Source organism: Corvus hawaiiensis, chromosome Z (genome assembly GCF_020740725.1).
Source record: "Corvus hawaiiensis isolate bCorHaw1 chromosome Z, bCorHaw1.pri.cur, whole genome shotgun sequence".
Lineage (NCBI taxonomy): Eukaryota > Metazoa > Chordata > Aves > Passeriformes > Corvidae > Corvus > Corvus hawaiiensis.
In genome coordinates this window covers 39,597,625-39,621,338 of record NC_063255.1, presented here as the reverse complement: position 1 = coordinate 39,621,338, position 23,714 = coordinate 39,597,625, and the positions used below count along the sequence as shown (strand labels likewise).

General features: G+C 35.8%; 1 protein-coding gene across 10 annotated transcripts in view; it reads right to left on the bottom strand.

Moving 5' to 3' along the window:
• Positions 1–23,714, bottom strand: part of AGTPBP1 (ATP/GTP binding carboxypeptidase 1) — a 74,309-nt gene that overhangs the window by 31,941 nt on the left and 18,654 nt on the right. For all 10 annotated transcript variants that reach the window (XR_007200684.1, XR_007200685.1, XM_048290469.1 and 7 more), the window contains 16 exons: positions 23,603–23,673; positions 16,304–16,434; positions 15,713–15,780; positions 15,372–15,435; positions 14,851–14,997; positions 14,461–14,592; positions 12,518–12,611; positions 10,845–10,882; positions 8,833–9,041; positions 8,255–8,432; positions 6,686–6,783; positions 5,598–5,714; positions 4,302–5,011; positions 760–843; positions 427–513; positions 192–340 (listed from right to left, as the gene is read on the bottom strand). Coding sequence is in view for 8 of the 10 variants with exons in the window: in XM_048290469.1 (XP_048146426.1) it covers positions 192–340; positions 427–513; positions 760–843; positions 4,302–5,011; positions 5,598–5,714; positions 6,686–6,783; positions 8,255–8,432; positions 8,833–9,041; positions 10,845–10,882; positions 12,518–12,611; positions 14,461–14,592; positions 14,851–14,997; positions 15,372–15,435; positions 15,713–15,780; positions 16,304–16,434; positions 23,603–23,634 (2,338 nt within the window). In the remaining 2 variants the exon portion in view is untranslated. The remainder of the gene's footprint in view (positions 1–191; positions 341–426; positions 514–759; positions 844–4,301; positions 5,012–5,597; positions 5,715–6,685; positions 6,784–8,254; positions 8,433–8,832; positions 9,042–10,844; positions 10,883–12,517; positions 12,612–14,460; positions 14,593–14,850; positions 14,998–15,371; positions 15,436–15,712; positions 15,781–16,303; positions 16,435–23,602; positions 23,674–23,714) is intronic.

The window sequence follows — 23,714 nt, the reverse complement described above, 5'->3', positions numbered from 1 at the left end:
CTTGGCTTAAGATGCATTTCTTCTTTTTAACTAGAGCTATCAAAACATTTTCCAGCAGTTCTATTAAAATAAAGAATTTAAACTGACAACAAGAATACTTCTAATCCTGTGGAGGATTAGTACAGTATACAGTTGTCTAGTACAGGTATTGTTTACATATTTCTTCTCAAAGTATGGGAAATGTATCTTACCATAGTTGAACTGACTGTTTGACTTTTCACAGTTGATGATGTTAAACCGGTAACCAATGCCAGTTTTCATTCCACTGACTTCAAAGTAAAACCACTGATGATAATGATTGCTATTTATATCTGAGTTCAGAATCAGATCATACTCATTTCTGAAAATTAAAAAAAAAAAATCAGTAATTTTAAGAAGCAGAAATAAAAGGCCTAAACTGTGAAAAGAAGAGTTGAAATATCTTACTTTCTGATCTGAATAACTTTGCGCAGGTTTCCAGACTCAAATTTGGAATTAAACTTCAAAACATCTGCCTCCTCTGGTACTGAACAACTATGAGGAGAAAAAGGCACCAAAATGAATAAAACAAACTTAGCTAAACCAAATAGCTTTTAGTCCTCACTTGGCAATTCAGAAACTATTTCAATCCTTCCTCTAAATACAACCTGGATAGCAGAAACACTGTTATGTCAGATGAAACTTCCGATGAATTCTGTTGTAAACATTATAAACCACAGAGGAAGTAGAACTGGTTTAGAGTGTTCGTTGAATACTGTTTACAGAAAGGTAAAAACTTACCTCAAATTATCGAGGTCATACACAACTCTATCTATAATGTCATTTTGATAAATCAGCCTTTCAATATCTTGACATATTTTTGTTCTAAAAAAAAAAAAAAAGCAGAGTTCTCATTTAAATTGTCACTTACTGTTTCACATCACAAAAGCGGAATTCCCACATACAAGAAAACTAAAAGTTGACATGAAGACAGTGGGACAGTTCAGAGAGACTGCAGCTTCACCCTCACTTACGTGTGGAAAGTCAAGGTGTACTTAAGTTTAAACACCTGCATTCACAAGTGACTGAATCCAATATTTATATGTGAGGGAATTGAGTTTTCATGCACACAATTCACTGGGTTTTACCTTAAGGATAAAAATGCCATTTCATACTTTATAATAGAAGCAGAAATTACTCAAACATTACTTATGTTAATGCTTTAATCCAGGACAACACTTGATAACACTAGTAACCTATATGAATCCTACCATAACCAAAATTAACGTACAGTGAGTGTTAGTGAACTAGCTTTTCACTTCTGGAGATCTAGGTTCATTTTCTGACTACGTAACAAATAAGAAAGAATTTGGTGATGTCAGCCAAATGTCAGGGGTATGCTTATCCAGATCATAAAACCATTGCACAAGTGGCAGTATCTAGGTCCTGGCTTAGAAAAGTAAGAATGTGTTGCAGTTCAAGAATGAAATATAGTGGCAGAGCTGTGTGGAAAAGCTTGCACAGCACCTGCAGTAAGAAGAAAAGGAGGCAGATTAACAACGAAGAATACAGAAACAGAAATAAAGTACATTCAGGTTGGAAATTCTCAATACAACCAAAATAAATACTGTTAACAAATGAGAAAGAGAACGTAAGTGCATAACTCTAGCACCTCTTATTAAATTGAAATTAACTGAAAAAGAAAAGAAATCACAAGTCCAATGTACTGACAATATTGTGACAAGGCTGACTCACCACAATCCATGTTAATAGGTTCAGCTCAGGACAGGATTACAGATTTTTGATCTTACACTTGATCTTAGAGAACTCATTAGATCCTAGCATCTCTCAGCTCTAAAAAGCCATTAATACTTCCTATTATCATAGGAGTTTTGCCAAGACAAAATCCATCAATAAAAATCCATAAGTATTTTATAAGTAATAATGGCATTTAAATACCATTACAATAACCAGTGTAGATGAAAGCAAAGAAGAAATACTATTCAAGATGCTCATGAGATGGAAAAGTAGTAGCAGACATTTTCACATTCCAAAAAATAAAGATAAGATATTTCAAGAAAATTGAAGGGAAAAAAAAATCTAGAACCAACACTGTTGATGTGAGCCCTGTGCTTAGAGGTTACTTCTTTGTGGATCCTGACGATTAAAAAATACTAAAGTGTACAGAAAAAAATACCAACCCAACTAAATTTTTAAGGAATAGATGAAAGTAGTATTTAAGCCCAAATTTATACGGTATTTTACTATATCATATTTTCTTCCTAAAAAGATAGAGTAGTATAAAACACTTCAGCTATTATCAATTTCATTTATCCAAATAATAATAAATTGGTGAGACATTCAGTGATAATTACATGCTACTAAACTTAAAAGAGAAAGAAAAAGCACTCCAAAGCATAATTTCAAAAAAATTGCATCTCCTGGCACATTGCAAGACTAAAAAAAAACCAAACCCCACATTGTTCTAATAAAAGTAAGAAGAAAATCCACTAAATCACACCTTAGATCCGACACAGTATTTTATCAAATTACATGGATGGGTTAAAGCAACCATTTGTTTTCTAAATAAGACTTACCCAATGAGCAGTAACTAAGTGCTTACATTACAGAGAACATAAATCACACTGAATATCAAAAGACTTTGGACACAGCTTTGCAAAAGGGTTTAAAGCTTTTCCATGTCCCCTACCAAATTAATTTTTACACTCTCCTATAAACGATGAAACTGTAAAAAGATTAAGCCATTTTTTAATAAGTTCCTTTCTCAGAAGTTTGTCATGTTGCAGTAACAAAACTGAGACATTTGTAGAAAACTGAATTCTTTATAACAGTGTACATCTTAAAAATGTGATGCAGGACTTTTGACTCAAGTTTAGCAATATTATCTGGTATTTCATTCTTGTTCACACAAGACTTCAAAAAGTTACTTGCAACATAAAAAATACAATAAAAATAAAGCATTTTAAAGTTAAAATATACCCTAAAATGATCTTCATGGTCTATAAATCATGTATAATCACAGGAAGTTTATTTTTCCAGTCATTTATATCTAACAAGGAGCACTGGAATGACAAATTGTATCTGACTTCACTCAGTTTTATTCAGGAAAACTCAGAATTATTAATTACAACAGAAAAATACAAAAGTATCTGCAAGATTTTCTTAGAATACAGTCCTTAGGTGATTCCCAGCTCAAGACTACCTCCCTTCTAAATCAGCTGAATCTATCTAATAAATAACCTGCTAGGGAAGATTCTCCTCCTTCGAAACTGAATAATATATTCATGATGTCATTAGTGTTTCAGCACTTGTCATTTCACTACAAAGATCACTTTTTCACGACTTGTGTGAAACTGCTAAAGGATTTAAAGTCAGCTGCCTAAGGACATTTAATCCACTTAATCTCTTAATCATTTTAATATCTAAATATAAATATGAAGAAACTCATTAAGTTGGTTACAGTTACAAGTATAAAGGTGAAGGCATTCAATCTCAGAATGAGGCAAGTGGCGAGGTCTCATAGCTACTATTACATGTTCTCCTACTGTACTCACATGTCTCTACAGTAACTTACTATGTATATGAGCCAGTTCTTCATACCACTTCTGCAAATTATTCTTAAGAATCTCATCACTCTTCACCATCTTCCAGTATCTCTCAAAGAAATAAAAGGGTGTGCTGATGTGTGTTTGTTGTATGCCATCCTGCAGGACCTAACACAAACTGCATCGTCTGCATTTGTTACCTCTAAATTCTCTTATAATGTGAACACTAAAGCCAAACACTTTAGCGCATTAATTTTTTAACTTTTTCCACTATGTTTCCCTGAAAGATAGATTTTTTTAGTACAACAGGGAAAAGAACTGAAGAATCGCTGAATTATTAACTGTCCTATCTTTGCTCCTTTCAGATCTTAGCATTCAGGTGTGGATTTTTTTGTTTTGTTTGGTGGTGGGGTTTTGTAGGATGGTTTGTTATTTTGCAAACTACAAAATTTACATGGGAAATGGTGGGAAGGCAGAAAAAGATCACATAAATTGAATTTCATATTTAGAAACTGAATTCCAGAATTAGCAATTACAGAATCAGATTGTGCTGTTATGGCTCTGCCCTGATCAATGCCTACTCACCCATCTTCAAACTGCTTTTCATTGGAAACAGTTTTAGATGACAAAGTAGGCATTGTAACATAGCTTCTGAACCACAGAATCACAGAATAGTTAGGGTTGGATGGGACCTCTGGAGATCATCAGGTTAATCTCATCCTAAACACTGTTTCTCAAAGGAATAAAAACAACCAAAAAAGGAGTATGGTGACTCACCTCTGCACCCCATATGGCCTTTCCAGAATAGGTTCCTGAAATGGGGGTGGAATATGGCCAAAATAATCTGGATAAGCCACTTCTGAATATTCTGGAATAGACTTTGTGCTCTTCACCATTTCAATATAAAGATCACAGTCATGAACTGGTGATACATCAGAAACTTCAAGCATGACATGTTCCCCTGATGAACTAGATCTGGAATCCTCCTCCTCTGAATCCACTCCAGTGCAGCAGAGTTTTCCCAGCTGGACAGATGATCCTTCAAAGAGGCTACCTCCACAGGGTGAAACATGCTCAGAGGGTTTACTACAAGCAAGTGTGGTAAGGCTAGCTTTGCTTTCCTTCTTTACTACACACCCTGCATCATAATACTGATCATTTTTTGCACTGTTCTGGAGACTGATTCTGTCCAAGCCTTTCACAATTTCTTGGCTTAGACACTGGCATGATGGAAGCACGTTTCTTTGATCATTTTGCTGATGTAAACTACTATCTTTTGTGGTATCTTTCTTTGGTAGTTCCAGAAACACTGGCCTTCTATTGTATTCCTCTGTCAATAAAGGATTGCTCTCCTTCGAAGCAACTCCATTTGTTGCTGGGTTTGCTTCAGCAGAGTGCTCCTCACTGGCTGTAGGAACAACAATAGGTCCACTCAAATTTGCATCAGGTACAAAAGGCTTTGGTTCCTTCGAAACTAAGTCCCATTCCTTAAAAAACAAAGGTGAAAAAATAATTTTAAAAATTAGTAATAAAAAAGGTAAACAGTTCCCAAGTCTCATGTACATTAGAAACATTTCTCTTTCCTTGTTTCAAATGTAATTTAAAAGGTGACAGCTATGCTATAAACCATCAGAGCAATGAAGTTTCATCTTTTACAAGAAGGCCTAAAAGCAATAAACAAGCAGTTCATTAACAACAAAGTATAAAGTCAATGCAGTTGCCCAGATATTTTAACTACCTATATTAAGCAGGTGCGCAGCACGTAAGTAGATGCCTAATACAATGAAGTCCTCTCAGAAATCTCATGTCTTTCTTGACTATTTTACTTTCTGTTGTGTGCAATACTCAGACACCAGAAACAAAGTTTTCCTTTACATGTGCCCACAGCACCCCCTTCTCAGTTAGACTGAAGCAATCGTTAACACCTAGCTAAATAACCTCCCATATGTAGGTCCAGAACGGCAGACCCATGTTTCTTGGCTTGAGGAACAATCCACTCAAAAAAGAACACCACAGTATATTCCAGAGTCCACCTGACACAGCTAGAAATGTTCTGGGAATTGTAGACTTTACCTGAAAGTTTTCTGAAAGTTCTGGGAAAAATTGCTCATACATTTTCAGTTCTTCTATGGATCTTCCCAATTCCTGTCTAGGTTTCAGTTTATTAATATCAGTCTCAATATCATCATTCTGAAAGATCACCAGAACAAATTAATCTTGTATCCAAAATTAATGAACTTCTACAACATTAATCTGAAACATTACCCTTTTTTCTGGACACAGGCATGCTTTGAAAGATAAACACCCCTATTTTAAAATTAGCTGAACTGCAGCTTTCACTATGAACATTTAAACTGCTGAGTATTATTAGTATGCCTAAGCTGCCATTTCAACAGAAATATTACAAACATCTCCATTTTCTTGCTTTCATCCAAACTTATTATACACTGACATCAGACTTTACATGAAATCTGTGTATATTCCCACTACTGGAACCTGGAATGTAGAGACCTCATCTGATTGCAGTGACAATGCAATACTGCTTCTATGGAAGATAATCCCTCCATCAGGGCTCACAAGACCCTTGAATAAAGTATCTTTTTCCAGTTCATGGACAGACAATCAACTCCTAAATACATGTAACATAAAAATACAGAATAAGGCAGTTGTGACCAAATATCCATCCATGTCTCAGCAGGCAGATGGCAAACAGGAGAATACCTTCCCAAAGTGGTACAACAGTGAGAGGTATGGTGTCTACCTCTACAGTTGGCTGAACTTCAAGTTACCTTGCTGAAACACTGATCTAGTCAATCCCAGTCCAGAATGCTGGAAAAAGTTACAGCAGCTCCTACATATGGACCAGTTGATGTAAGAAAAGCAGGCTGAGAGAAATGCAAGTGGGAACAGAACACTGCTAAAGGAGTCTGCAGTTCTGTTGCCCGGCACTCCAGATACATCAACTGTGAAGCAAACAGATTTTGCTAAAAATCCTGAAGCAATATGAACAAGAACAGTTCATATTTTCAAGCAGTACCCACCTTCTTTATGTTTCAGAAGCTTTTTCTATTTTAGAAATTGCCCTGAAAACCTCCTTGAACTGCTTTTAACACTTAAAATGCATTTATTTACATGATTCAATTAATTTTGTCTCTACCAACCTTAAAATGTTGGTCCTTGTCGTCATCATTTTCAGTTTCAATTTCTGACTCAGTTTCAGCATCATCGTTATCATCACTTTCATCTACTACATCATCCACTACAATACAAAAAAGTTTGGTAAACAGATTATACACTTAATCCAATTATACATGCTCGAAGAAGATTTTCTTCATTCTGGGTTTATTTTCTTTTTTGCTTACCCCTTGAAAAAAATGTGAAAACCAACTAGTAAACTAGTGCTGGGGGTTTTGTTAAGTTTTCTCATAGTGTTTTCCATGCAGGAAATTTGCTGATTGTCACTAAAAGGCTCACTCAGAGGCCTATAAATTATGCTGATTTTCTTGTATACTCAGAATGACTACATGTACTGCTTTTAAAATACTGACTATACAAGATTATACTTTTAATAAACCCAGACCTCTACCCACCCCCCCACATTCTACATCTTTTAATACAGAACTTTATCCTGTATCCTATGTATCCTATTTCCTTAGATTTTTCACTTCTTTTTATAACAGATAAGAAGTCTACCAGAAAACCATTATTTTAGTGGATTAATAACTATTTTTTGAATTTTGAATTAAAACATTATTATTGAACTAATATCATTAGTTCAGCAAACTAGGAAGTTTCTAAACAGGTATTATAGGGTACCATCTACTGTATTAAGCAGAGACTTAATTTCTGTGGATTTTGAAACACACTTCTAAATCTATTTTCTACTGTGAAGACAAAACATAAAAAATTTTTAACTCCTGGAGTCTGACCCACATGAACCCCAGTAGGATATCTTACTTCTTTCAGACTATGATAACATTTTGTTTCAGGAGATATTGTGAATAAAAGATAAGCTGACTTTGCCTCCTCATTTTAGAGTAACTTTCTGACAGCAACTTCATTAGTTGCTTGCCAGGTCTGAATCTGTTTCACCATATCTGAATATGTTTTAATTATCCGAAAATAATGAAAGGTGTTCACAATGGGATGAATTGATTTCCTACAAAGAACCATATAAATGCTTTGCAGTACAGTGTTTCCTAAGAGACTGCAACAGTCCAAGAAAGCAGCTCTACTTTCTCATCATGCAACTGAAGGAATAAGCACAATAATATAAAAAAGCCAGTGCTTCAAATGGCACACACTAATCTAAATTCACCACATCCTGACTTATCAGAGCAACAGAAAGAAAGAAAGGAATACATGCTCCTGTAAAACAGGATGTACACTACAGCATATTTCACATAGGAGAATGTATACGCTACATGAGCTGAAAGGAGAGACTACTTAATTTTGTATACAGCCTATTCTTTAGACTTCACAGTTCGGTGAACATCACCTTTTAGTCCTCATTTTCTCTTTTATTTTATAACCACATGTGTCTGGACAAAATTTCTATCACTTTAAACTTAACATTAGAAATTGGTGCTCCACACCAACAGTCACAGACCATTTGCTAGGTGAGAAGAGTTGTCAGAGTCCTTTTAGCAGAGAACACAAATAAGTGCAACTGATTCCACCTTCCATAAAGCAACATTAGACACACTCAAAGTACTAAAAAATCACTGTACCATCAGGAGGCAAATTGTACAGCTGAGCCACAGGACCACTGGCAGGAATAACTGGGAGTTGGAAATGGAAAGCACTTTTAATAGTTGGTAAAGGAAGACGATTTTTGGGAAAACATTTTCTCATTATTAGGCTGGATGTATTGACAAGAGGATCAAGAGTTCTTACTGCAAGGCACTCCTGTTAACAGGAAAATAAAGAAAAGTATTTCTCAAACTAAAAGTCGAACTACATTTATTTACAAAACATTTGGTTCGTGTCTTCTTTGAAGGACAGTAAAACTTCTACCAACACAAATTCACCTTTTTTAAAAATCCAAACTTCAAAATGAAATGGCATTTTCACCCCCTCTTTTTTAAAACTAAATTCAACTGGCCCTCCCAGAGATAGATACAGCAAATTAACAGCAAATACAAATTTAGTTCTGTACTATTTCATTGTTTCAGTCTGGTACAGAATATAATCCTTGCTCTATAATAAGGAATGACCATGAATCTCATAAAATAAATATGACAAACTTGAGGTCATAGCCAAAGAGGCAAAAACAACAACGTAAAAAAACCAATCAGGATAAACTTACCTGCGAAGTGTTGTAAAGAATTTTCATCCCACTGGCATCAATAAATGCTTTTCTTCCCAGTTTGATGTTTGTAATACTTTTAATGCACTGTAACACTCCTTTACGTATCAGCATGTATCTGTGTCGACTATCGTGACCATGCCAATCAACATAAATCGTTAAAAGCACCTGCACATATCCTCTGTCTACTGCTCTCCTGGCATTTGTTTCTTTGCAAAAAAAGTTAGGAAAGAAAATTAAAATTGCCCAGTGACTTACAATATTACTTTCAAATAATACTTTCAATGTTTAAATTATTCTTTTTATCCAAGTAACTGAATTGTTTCAGTTCGAGTAGTATTTTAGCAGAGTTTTACATTAAAAATTTAGCAGAGTTTTACGTCAGCCTGAACAGAAATGACTGGATAACTGAGACCAGTAGTCTAAATTTCATTCGTAGAACATTTAATGTAATTTTTGTGGTCTACTAGAAGAACAGCATGCATTACACTTAAAAGTAAATTGTAAGATGCTGTCATCCAGTAAATTAAAAAACAAAAGTGTTTCTACAAAGCATTTCTATCACTATTCGCACACACTGTGTAGATACAAGATTTGAAACAAACTTCTTTTCACTTGCAATCCATACAGTTTTACATCTATCACTCAAATTTCATAAGCTGAAAATACTTCTACCCCAAATACTGGGTAATCAGTATGACAACTGGAATATATAACAGATTAATGTCATTATGAAAATATTTACTTATTTAAGTGTATGAAGTTACAAGTCAAAACCACTAAGGAGAAGACCTCCCTAAATAAATGCACAAGACCTCCTGTTCTAAAGACACACCTTTTAAACATTTCGTTTTCCTCCCCAATATTAAAGTTTAACTTCCAGTTTACAGAAGAGAATACTGACAACTATCTGGAAATATTTCTTTCCCTAAACTTCCCAAGGAGAAACTGCAAAATTCGTAAATACACAAACCTGTAAGACCAAGGTATCACACTGAATAAACATGAATAAACTCAGCACCCTGTGACAGTCAGTACAGAAATTTCCCACCATTTGTGTGAAATGGTTTTCTGCAAAACTAGTCACACTGTCGCGGTATCCCGCAGTGGTATGGAGGAGAAGAGAGATCCAGCAGGCAGGAATTGTGCAGCAAGATTCATTTATTTAATTACTTTACAACTCTTTTATAGACTTTTTTCTTCATAGTCTAATTGGTCAAAGGATCAGCCACCCCTTGGGGTGGTTGGCTAAAATCCTAAAACATCCATTGTCAAAGTATTTTTCTACTGTACCATAAACAAAGCTTTGCAAGGTCACAGGTGTTCATAGCTTATAGAACTCTGCTAATATCTTCCATGAGAGAGAAAAGTATCTCACGGGAGTGGAAAGAAGCAAGAGAAATTCTTGCTAGCCACGTATTTATATCCACAGTCATACCACAATTCTTATCCAACGCCACTAAAACTACTAGGAATGCTGTCACTTTAATACAAGTATTTGGAGAAAATTAGTTAATTCCTTGCTAGTTACAATGCTGGTTCAAAATCTGAAAAGATGACATTTGTGAGGATCAATTCTTGCTGGCTGAGACAGTTGATGTCTGGAAACACACCACTGGTTTTTAATTCCACTTCATGAGCATCACTGACAGACTTGTTACCAGGACCCAAGCCCTAATTACTCAGGAAGGTACTGAAGAATACCTGTATTCTCCCTAGCAATCCAACAGATATTTTCAGATATATGTGTGAAAAAGAGGCACAGGAGTTAAGCTACAGACATCCATTACTGAAGGGCTGAGGTGGGTGAATGTAAAAATGTATTTCTCCACCTTGGATCCAGATCTGTTCTGCAGAAGCAGTGCAGCCTTTCCAGATGAAACTTATTTCTCGGTTTCCTAGCCTTATTTTTGTTTTGGCCACCAACTTAATGTTTAGTTTTACTCTGTCGATATATACACACACCCCCATATATAGCTCAAGTAGACAGTTTCTTGTAGTCAAACACTTACTTGATTTTAGCAAGGCAGCAAGTGTGTCTAAAGCAACCCTGTCAACATAACAAGAAAAGTCAAAACAGCAACCAACCAGCAAGCTTAATCTACAACACTGTAAAACTATACAAAATATTTACTGCTAAGAGACTTACAAAGAGTCTAACCTCATGTTTTCCTGGATGCACTGTAGCACAGACTTCACTTGTATATTTTACTTTACTAGAAGATTGTATATATCTCTGTTATATCTGAAGTCTGATGACAAAACTTAAAACTATCAGTGCAATGGCTATACAAACTTCCAGCTTTTGCAAAAATACTCTGATAACGTATGTTTATGACCAACACTCACTGGTTGTGATATTCTGAAATTAACGTCTTCGTTATCAGCAGAACAAGTACTTCCACAAAGTAAAGGATATTATTTTAGAAAACTGTAGGTCAATACCAGCAGTATATGAATATACTGAGAAGCAATACCCATCAATCTGTACTACAACACAAGACAGCGAGCATTTTTCTTGTACCCAAAGATTTTCTCTCAATTCAACTGTGCAACTACAAACATACATACTTTTTTTTCCCCACTTTGTGAAGATGGACTTGATGCACCTGATCTTAGACCATAAACAAGGATATCATGATTAGTCACATCATAGAATAGTACATTCATATGTGGAATTTTAGCTGGGCCTTAAAGGAGCAGGACATGTTTTTGGAACACTACTCCTGTGACCACAAATACCAGATTTTCTTTCACAAATACCAAACTATTTCTTTCATAACTAAGTTAGAATATGCACAATATGAGATTATTACTTCACTAACCAGATGCAAAAACTAGTTTTCCGCAGGTATGTACTTCAAAAAGGTAAAGTATATAAGGAAAGGATTATCTTCAGTTACATCCACTTAGCTATTTTTTTTACTATAAATTCACCCCAAAAACCCAACCCTAATCAAAAAAAGACAACCAAACAAAAAAACCCAAAATCTACCACCACCAGAGCGAGACTCTAAAGTCACCACTTTCAGCTACACAGTGAATTTTAATTTTTTCAACACAATAGCCCACTAGAGAGATACTGATGGGGCTTCCTATTCTATGTTTTATGATCTTGCTCTGGTTGTCTATTTACTTTGCAGAAAAACAAAAAGAAAATTCTATTACCAAATAAAACAGACAGTGACACACTAAAAGCACAAAGCAGATCACAGAATATGCTGAATTGGAAGGAACACACAAGGATCATCGGGTCCAATCCCTGTCCCGGCATAGCACCATCCCCAAGAGTCACACCACGTGCCTGAGGGCAGTGTCCAAATGCTCGTGAACTCTGTCAGGCTGGTGCTGTAGAAACAAACTGAAAAATGATGGGATTGTCTTGATCTGTTTGTTATGATTTGGAGTTAACCGCTGTACAGCTTCCATGCAGGAATATTAGAGACAAAAAAATAATGTATATTATTCTACCAGTACTGCAACTAGACATTCAAGTATTTTGTGTTACTCTACTGGGGGAAATTAAAATCTGTCATATTTGTGGTACTCCTTCCCATTTCCCTTCACTTTAACCTTCAAATATTAATTGCATTTGATTTCTCCAGTATTATTTTTCATTTACAAGTAAGTATTGAAAAAATGTACAAGGTTTTACCATATAGTATACTAAAGAAACCTTACTTACTTCATAAGGCTAGTGTTCTTTTTACTAAAAGGGCCAATGATCTTAAACAGCAGTTCTACTACTCCATTCTTTCCCAGAGATACTGCATTTACAGCTGGAAGTTAAAAGCAATCCATTTGAAGATAATGTAGTAAGAAATGCAAAAGAAAAAAGTCAATATACTCAAAACTAAAATTCACACAAGTTAATTCTGAAGTACAAAAAATTATAGACAATTTTGTCCTTTATGACATACAGTGACAAGCAGACACTGCTCTGCACGTAATTAGCATGACAATCCAATCCTGATAAAACTTGGAAAAGAACAAAACTTAATTATTACTTTACAAATAAAATCAGGTACTGCTTCCAATGCGGGCTTCTGCTTTCTTTGTTACTAAGATACAAAACAAAAAGAATTTTCTTTATAGAAATTCACACTTTATTGGAACAGCAGGTTTTCTAAAACTCTAAAATAGGTTCTGTGACTTGCTACTATCCTTCAGTATTTGGACAAGCAGGTATATTCAACAGGACTTGAAATCCAAGAGTCTGCTATAAAATTCAAAAATTCGAATTGATATAGCTTTCCTGAGCAACATGTTACAAATATATGCTCTTGGAAAAAAAAATTATAAAAAAAATCTATTTGAAAGGGAGCAAATGAAAAGAGATTATGCTAAGACCTATGTTAGAGAAATATGAACTTAAAGTATATCTTTGAAGTCCAACCGGCAACTGAAAATACAAACTGCTAAAACAGGCACAGAAATTCCATTCCTGACTGAGTTTAGCAATATGTACTCCTAACAAAGTAGGAAGAGAGCAGCTAAGAATTTACTTCAATATAATAAATGCTGTTATTAGTGCAGAATTTAGTGCATGAACCCAAGTGGCAATTTCATCATCATTAGCAGCAACATCATACCAGAATCTAAGTAAAGTTAGGACTTACTCTAATAAATAACTGAAAACCAACTTTAAGAAGTACTACTCATCAGAATATTATGAACTACTAATTTTTCTGTTTATAAGGAGTGAGGAATACAGAAAAATAGAATTGATCTAAGAAGAAGTCTAAGAATTAGAGACTCAGTCCCATTTTCAGGATCAAGGAAGTTTTCAGATAAGCCATGCAACTAATGTAACTATCTGTATTAAACTTTTCAGCTTAGAAGAATTTTACCTCATTATCAGACAGCTCAACAGAAATAAAGCTTCCACATTTTGAAAGTATTAGGGCTTTGTGAATTATAGCTGCTCATGTGAATGACCTGAAAACATAATCTTACAGATCACCAATTCAATTCTCTGGGGGGAACATGGCCACATTTTCAACTTCTTGCACTTAAATAAGAGGATGTAACAACCATTTCGAGCTCAAATGAAAAAAATTAAGAGCATCTAACTGACAGTAGAGATACAGTAAGAACCACACTATTTTCATCAACTTCCTACTGCCAGCCCAAACAACTAGGCTCTTGTGGAAGAATATTAGCCCAATAGTGGAGAGTGGAGCTCTTGAGCAAAAGGAGTAAGGAAAAGGTTAAATTAACAAGTAATTAGGTTAAATTAAAATATTTTCTGTGTGAACCAAGTTTTAAATTGGTAATAAAGAAATAACTAAAATACCAGAAACAAAAAACATGAGAATGAATAATAAAGAGAACAATTATTTAACTCTAAGTGCTTCTGCAAGAAAAATGTTACCATTTCTGGTTCAGAGCTTTAAACAACAGCATTTATGCAAATTAGATGGCTCGAAATTCCACACATCCAATAGCACTGGTTAAAAAAAATATTTTTATAGAATTAAGCATTTTGAGTATATAAAAAGAAAATTCTCAGAAAAAAATGAGTTTAAATAACTAACATTAAACAAGCACTCAGAGTTGGTATTTAACCTCATCTAGATAAAAAGCTTTATTCACATAGGAAAGAAAATAATTTTCTGCAATACTTACAGTTGGTTGAATAAACTCTTAATACTTGAAGACATGGCAATACTAGCCTGAGGTTATGCAAATTCTGCTTCACTAAATTCAGTGATATGTTTAGGGCACCATTTATTCTTGCTTTCATGCCAATCTTCTTGTCTGACATCAAAAAAAATACAAGACCAATCACACTAATTTTGAAATTACTACTAAAAAAATAGAAGTTAAATGACTGAATTCCTTCTACTAATGTCAACTCTGCTAATCTACTTCACCATTCTTCCCTCCCCCCTAATTTACTCCTCCTTTTTCCTCTTCTCTACCAATTCTGAGTATGTTGATGCTTACACAATAACAGAAAATTTTTTTTTATTAAGTTTCACCTATAAAACTGTAATTCTTAAGCCATAATATCACCTTTTGGACCAATTTTTGCAAGAAGAGTGTGAAGAAGCACCATTAGTTCTTCATTTGGTGGAGACTCTTTGCTAGCAGTCAAAAGCAGCTGTAACAAGATCTGTGTCCCTCCTTTGGTGACTATGACACTTGCTCTCCGACCACCACCTAGAAATTAAAATTGAACTGACATGTCTAAAGCCAAAGAACAACTAAATATCTAAGATACAGTTATCATGAAGTTAGTCTTCAGAACAGCAATATTTTCTTTATATGTGACTGCACTATGCAAGGACATGCTGGACTTAGACTTATAGCAACACAGATTATTGTGTAGGATTATTAGAAAGATAACTTCAGTCTTTAGATTCTTTTAATTCTGCATATAAATATGCTTCAGCAAACAACAACAAACAAAAGCCAAAATAATGATAATTTACAAAAAACCCAACAACAATAAAAAGTAACTAGCCAAAACAAAAAAAAAATCTGAAAAAGTATGCATCAATACAATCGTATATCACTCCTTAATAAAAACTTACCAACTGAGACTACCTCAATGAGAATATTCAATATATTTACAATAGTTTGATGATCTCTTGTATTCTGCAATAATAAAGAGAGATCTGTGCTTAATATAGCAATTTAATACAATGGTTTAGGACACTTAAAGCTAGGAGGATATCTAAATATAAATATAAGGGAGAAAAATTCACAAGTAGGTTACTTAAATCTATTCATTACAGACCAACACAAGTTTTGAAGGCTCCATAGGATAACAACATATTTCATAACACAAATATACTAATAAATATATACATTTCATAATGATAAAATGCAAAACTGCTATTAACCCATAACTACAAAAACTAAAAGATTTTACCTCTAGGGTTGACAGGATAACTTCTATTCCAGTGGAGCCCTTAGAAGTCATCTCCTTCCTGGTTTTTTCTGTCAATGAGAAAAAGACCAATACTGGCTTGCAGAAAAAAAACACGTTATCATCTACAAATTGACAAGAGAATCTACACTGCAAATAATAAAAGCTATTAAAAACTGCATATATGTATATAAAACTAAGTAAAGACTCAAGCAATTTTAAAACTAATTTTTGTTTTCAATTGTTCAACAATCTTGTGATGGCCTAGGAAAAAAAACTGTAAAGAAAAACACCAGTAAGAAAGCTCCCTTCTAGATATTTCTACTTTTCATATATATATACACACAGACACATATACATACAAAGTGAATTATTACTTACGTTACAGCTATTTAACAATACAAAATGGACTCAGCACTACCAATGCTGTACTAGATCCATTAAACATAGTCTTAAACAAATGCTTCTAACAATCAGTGACAAAAACAGATGGATAACCAAGTTCACTAAGCAAAAACTGAAGTCCAGCAAGGGAGATACAGGAAGGAAGGGTCAAAATGGAAACTACTAAAACCACAAAGCTTAGATAATTACCTTGACTCTGAACCAGATGAAGGATCTTTGAGGTAACATATCTGGCACTGTCTGATGCTCCTAATACAGAGTCCAAATTGATCTTCTCCAGCTGTGACAGCAGGAATACAGTCCGAGAACTGGCAGAAACACTACAAGAAAGATATAATTTTTCCATCTAAATCAGAGAAAAAAAAGTCCTAACAACAGAAACTTGATGCTAGAGGAATGGGTGTGGCTAATGCACTTCATATTTTATCTGTATTGGAAAACAGTCTTAATTCTCAATTCTGGCAAATTTACAGATTTTGCAAAGCCTGCACTGCAACAAACTAATTGTATGTAACAGCATCTCCAAGAGCAACTGTGAACAGGGAATCAGTTGCAGCAAGTAAAATGCAGCTATAGGTACGAATGCTGCTCATCTATGTCATCTACAATAACTTATATTTAATAACTTATGTTAAGTGACAGGATATCCTGTCGAACCTGCCATTCAAGGAAGAACTGGCTACCAACAGTCCAAAAGACTGCTGATCTCACAGGATGGCATTTCAGAAAAGGAAGAAAATAAAGTCATTCGTGACGTGAGCAAACTAGCACATACCAGCTGAAGAAAAAGAACACCATTTTGAAGAAAAAAAACTTAGGAAGGTTTCTAAAGTTATCATCCAAGTTTGGATTAATTTTGAATACAAGGGTATTTTGGCCTGTCATCATGGGTTGACACTGGCCACAGGTCACACACCCACCAAAGCAACTTACTCACTCCCCTCCACAGCTGTAAAGAGGAAAGAAATTTTAACAAAAGGTCCATGGGTTGAGATAAGGACTGGGAGAGATCACTCACCAAATACTGTCATGGGCAAAACAAGCTCAACTTAGAGATACGAAGTGAATTTATTACTGACAAAATCAGAGCAGGATAATGAGAAGTAAAACAAGCCCTAACAACACCTTCCCCCCCGCCTCCCTCCTTCCCAGTTCTACCTCCTACCCCAGCGGCACAGGGAGACAGCGAATGGGGGTTATGGTCAGTTCAGCACCTGAGGCTTCTCCCACTGCTCAGGGAGAGGAGTTCTTCCCCTGCTGCACCATGGGGTCCCTCCCACAGGAGACAGTTTCCATGAACTTCTCCAGTGTGAGTCCATCTCACAAGCAACAGCTCTCTGTGACCTGCTGCAGTGTGAGTCCATCCCACGGACAGCAGTCCTCCCAAAACTGCTGCAGCGTGGGTCACTCTTCCACAGGGTGCAGTCCTTCATACACAGGCTGCTCCAGCTTGGGAGCAGGGCCCCTCTCTCCACAGATCTTCCACGGAGTCACAGGCTCCTCTAGGCATTCACCGGCTCTGGTATGTGGGTAGGTCTGTGCATCCCTGTGGATCCCCATGGGCTGCCGGGGCACAGCTGCCTCACCATGGGCTGCACCATGGGCTGCAGGGGAATCTAAGCTCTGGCACCTGGAGGATGTCTTCCTCCTCCTTCTCCACTGACCCTGGTGTCTGCAGAGTTGTTCCGCTCCCATGTTCTCACTCCACTCTTCTCTGGCCTCAGTTAAAACTGTGCCACAACTTTTTTTTCTTCTTCAATGTATTATCACAGGGGTGTAACCACCATTTCTAATTGGCCCCTACTTGGACAGCAGCATGTCTGTCTTTGGAGCCACCAGGGATTGGATCTGCTGGACACAGAGGAAGCTTCCAGTAGCTTCTCACAGAAACCACCCCTGCAGCCACACCCCTGCTACCAAAACCAGCAAGCAAACCCAGTATACCTGCCAACAAAAAATAGCCTTGAAAATGTATTTTAGTGTAAGACACCACTTCAATCCAGGCATACATATAGAGAGGTAGATTACAAAGAAAGAACTGCTCTAAGTATTTATAGTATTCTAAACAGAGTCAGCCTAGAAACAGTTTTATTTGTTCTCTACTTTAGATCATAACAATTATTCAGAATAGCTTTGAGATTCACATTCCCACATGACAGTAATTTTTAAACAGATGTTTAAATTTTTTTTTTTTTACAATTAAAACATCTTAATTGTAGTCATGCAATTAGCTACAAGAAATTGTGACTTCTGTGAATTAACTACCTTGGGTTTTCATTCCTAACATTAGAGTCCTACAATAATCACCAATAATTCATTTTACACACACATTGCTCTATCTATAATAAAACTAAAGTCTACAACACTAGTTTTATAAATATAGTCAGTTTTGTTTATAACAATAAGAAATTATTACCCCTTGATTTATATCTTACTTATGCGTAAAGGTTTCACATTTACAGCTAACTCGGCTAAAACGTTAAAATCAAGGGAAAAAGGTAGCTGAGGGCAAAAGTTATACTGCCAAGAAAGCAAACAGATGTAAGAGCTGCACAAGAAGCTGCTTCCATCACTCTCACTTTTCCACACTGACATCTAAATGAGAAGCAGAGCCAAAAATCAATTTCAGATTACAGCTGATACTTACAAGCTGATACCAACAGGAATAAGAAATGGCTATATTAATTATAGCTCTTAAATATAAGTCATTTTATATAGTGAAGTAAGCATATCACCTTCTCAGCTATTTGCTAGACTTTGATCTCAAAGTACTTTTTTTAATCTAAATTAAATTTGTCTTGGGTGCTGAAACATTAATTTCCTTGCGTAAGTAAAGCATAATCACTCCAATCCTTTGTCATCATCCAACACCAGGTGGAATAGTATGATCTCATTATTATTTGCATAAGCTTTGTTTTGCTTATTTCTCCTTCTCTGTTTATCCACTGAACTTTAAATGATCCAAAATTAACCCAAGATTGTAATGAAATCCATGAGCTATGTTGATCCAATACACAAATTGACCAATTTATATAGGATTATATCTTCACCAGTTCCACAACCAAAACAAGTAAGAGTCCAGCCAACCCACATATAAGCCAATGTGTAACAGAACTGCTGCTTCAACTTGTGTGTGTGCATATCACTTCCACTGTGGTATATCATTGGTCTCACAATGAAATTAATGTAGTTTGAAAGCTGAAAACAACTCAAGAAAGCAAAGTTGATGCTCAGGAATAATAACGACAAGTTTTCTTAAAAAAGTTTTTGCAAAGATAAAACTCATTTATAGGCATTAAAATGTCAGAGCAAACCTGATTTTTGATGGCTGCACCCTGGAAAATTCAAGAAACACTGACACATGGAAGCAATTTACCATGTACAAGAAACTGGCACCTAACATAATTTCTCCATAGTTAATAAAAGCTTGAAAAGGTTTAGGTAGGGTAAGTCATTCTCAGTACTGGGTGGTGTAACAACTTAAGTTCTAAGATTTATTGTTATAATCTCCTCCTGGGCAGAGAGCTTCTATCAACAGCAATAAGTGCTTATTACAGCAAAGATATCTTTAGAAAGATATTCATCTTGTATAAAGTCTTCCAACATAAATACAGCTAACTACACTTCATGTCCTCAGCATACATAATAAAGCATCCTTGAAAATTAACACCAGCCAATGCTGAAATACAAATTAAAGTCTTGATTTCTTCTTAAGTTATGGCTGAGCTTTCTTCTTAAAACAAGAATTATAGTCTTATTTACCAATATTCTACACTAATATACATAGTGGTTATAGAACTTTTTGACAGTTTTCAATGCCTGCACCGTACAGCAAAAAGACCATAGGACAGGAATTACGGCAGCCAGCCAGACATAAAGGAGCAGGGTCAGTAATACTGCTGTGACCACCCATTTGACCTCAGAACAAAATGCAAGCCCAAGCTGTAATGAGACTCTCTCATATTCGTAATGCAAACATGTATGTTTTGACCAATGAACCACTCAGCATCTAAATCTAGAAGACATTTCTCCAAAACAGAGCGGCACCACAGAATTCAGCATTTTAAATCCCACAACGAGAAACAGACAGAATTAACTCTGTTCTGTCAGAGGCATGTTTTCTCTCAAGCTGCTGATGTTGCAGAACCTCAAATGAATACCCTGAAGACTGTGGCCAGACTTTCATGGTTACCAGACACAGAGACACAGCAGGAGCTGAAGAGTCAGGAGGAAGAGCTAAGACTTTCCCATGCTTGGACTGGGAAGGCTTAAAAGCCCAGGGGTTCCTTTGCTGGTGGTCACTCCTCAGAGACACCAGCTCAAGCTGTTTCTGTGTTACCGCACCATGAATAAATCGGTTTGGAGAATGAGACATCTGAGACTCTGCTAAGGGAAACCTGGGGTCAAACTGGTACAAATGCAATGCAGGCCACTCCCAAGAATTCTGACTGGATGTAATATAAATTTGAGTCATCACCCATCGAACTATGGGCTAACTATGGTTTCTACTCAGTCAAAAGCCATTGTCAGAAGGAATGAGATGATTCAGACTGACCTCACACACCGACATGCAGCTGTCCAGGTCTCTAGCTGCAGTGAGTGCCTGAGCTTGTCACTGATGCTGGAGGGCAACAGAGAGTATGAGACTACTTTTCCCACAAGATTTTCTTGTTACTAGGAGTAACATTTTTCACCCCATCCATTCTAAAGCCTTCTCACAAGAGCACTCTGTAACTGAGGGGTACATAGAGTTTCTATTATCTTTACTAAAAAACATGACTAAAGAGCACCGAGAGAAACTTCCTAACAGCATAAAAACTATTCTCTTCAGATCTGGATAAACACCAGAGCTGTTCCTCATGACACATATATGCCAAATCAGTCCTTGATGACCTTCACAGATGATTCAATAACCAAAGGCAATCTCATTCTAACACTTTGTATCCCTTCAATTGAAAGGCTTTCATCCAGAAGCTTAATCTTGACATTTCTGGCACTTCTTGCTACAAATACAACTGGCCCTTATCCATTCCAGTGACCTATCTCTCTAAGCACAGTATCTTGCACATATTCAAATATTGTTAACCGTTTTCTGCATTTCACAAGAGTATTTTGAAATAATTTGGTCCTTCAGTACTTCTGAAGATCTTTCCAGCTTAAAATTGTCTGTAATTTTAACAGTAACTTTCTTCTCTTATAGATCATTAATTAAAAACCAGAATATTTCCCACCATTAGCTGTAACCAGAAACAGAGAGAGCACATCCAGAAATAAACTGCGCACCATTTCCTTCTGACAGTCATCAACTATCACTGATCTGGTATCCAGTCAGTGCTCTACTCTGTCCAAAGATAACCAATAATTATTATTCTGGGATAGATTTACACTTTCTTTAAGCATCTTGAGGTGAAGGTTACTTTACTTGATCCAGTACAGTTCATGTCACCACAAGCAGGAAGCTCCCTCTTCATCCCACATTCAAGTGCTGCAGTTCAAAATGCCCCCCACATCACCACTTTGCTTGCAAAAAGGAAGCATTGAACATCCATGTCCGTATCTCAACTGCTGCCAAAACTTACAACATGACTCAACTAACCAGAGAGCTTTGTGGCTTTCCTCCTTTTCTGGTCAGGAAAGCTACAAGTAGATAATAAATACGGAAGCATGCCCCAGACAGCGAGGAACAGAGGACTTCAGGGCTTCACATTTGGAAGAGAACTTCCTCAACAAGAAAACATCTTTTCAAATAAATATTCCTCACTACATGGACATTTTTTTCACTCCCAAAAGATTTAAGCATTCGAACTCTGATCATAAAGAAGTGCTAGATGCACAATCCTCCATTACTCACTACATGCCACTTTTACTACACATAGGCTAAAACACATCTTCGTAGCTTGCTATGTCTCTACTCAAAATGAGAAAGAAAACTCTTAAGCCATGGCTGCTCATAAAAATTCAATTATCTTGGAATGGTTTTTGGGTATTCACCTTGCAAGAAGCCTTACAAAATAGAATAGTCAAATGAAGGATGTCATCAGTTTCTCAATGGTACCTACTTCCTCTGAAACTGCTGTTTGCAGTCAGCCAGCACACTGATGTATAAGGGAGTTCCTTCTTCCCCCACAGTAAATAGATCTGTATTTTGGCACGGTGCAGTGAGCCTTTAAACCCTATTTTAAAACAGGCAGGCTTCTCATGAGCTTGTTCTGATTTTATTCCAATGCAAATAATTTCAAACTACCTTTTTTTTCTCAACCACTTCCACAGTTAGCAAGTAATCATTAGAGAGCTGATACTTCTGATTAGTTCACAGCTGTCTCTGTACACAGAGTCACCATAACTTATTCATGACTTAGGGAACAACTGTTTTGAATTGCAGGGATGGAAACTTTCATTTTGTCTCTATAAGTAAAGAAGAATAAATGGCACTTAAGTAGCCAATCTGCAAACATCTATTGTTCTTTGTGATAGCATGTTTTATGCATTATAATTTGTAGTATTTTCAAGAACACTCATTGCTGACAGAGAGCTTGCTTTGCTTATCATAATGCCTAAGGGACTAATCTACCACAAGAACAAAACATAAGAGACTTTTACCATTTCTTTTTATCTACCCCTCATGAAAACAGGACCAACCAGTCTGATACCCAGTTGTTCCACCCAAAGTCAGCAAAAGTAAGGATGATTCCACATACAAGAATTTAAATTTGCATTTTAAATAGATCCCAAGATAGAGACACAATTCACAGTAGAGCAAATTCTTCACAAAAATTCACCTGCTCACATAGAAAATAACTGGTACTTCAGAAAACTAAGACTGAAGCCAAAACCGCCAACTTTGCTTTACTTTTTAAAGTCTGATTAGATTGTTTGATTTAACAAGCTGGTTTAATCTGTGCTACCTTAAGAAAAAAGTAAGATTGCAAGCCTTTAATTAGTTGCCTGATGGTTAACGGCCTTCCAGAGATAATATCACAGATTTCTCAAATGCTTGCTGAAACAAGTTCACACGAAAATAACAAACACAACTTTTCAACCTGACATCTTCTGCATACTACTCTGGTTTGTCCTAACTATGTGTTGGATTGGAGGATTGTTGCAGAATGACACACATCTTATGACAAATTCATGGCTTCTTACACAGTATTATAAATTGCTTCTTTAATTCCCTCATTAGAAATAATTTTGTGGTTTGCTCATATGTGCATAAAATCATTAAATTAATTAAATTTTCAATTAAATTTAATAGGTACTTTATATATGAACATGCCCAACACTAACTAAAAACTTAGATTTAAAAAGTTATTTATTAAATTTGAAGTTACTTTGTGCTGATCAGTACTGACTCCATTGATTTTTCAGGACATCAACTTACATATCCATACTAGAGATCCCTTTTACTTATCTTCTTACTAAGAGAAAGACTGTTTTTTCACAAATCTCTAATAGCTTGATGTTAAGAGGTGACTACAGTTTTAAATTTACCTTTTTTCAGACGATGTTTTTACTTTGTTCATATCGGAAATATGATTCTTCAAATCACCATCTCTGATAACCTGTAAGATATTAAACAACTGCATATTATCAACATCTTTTG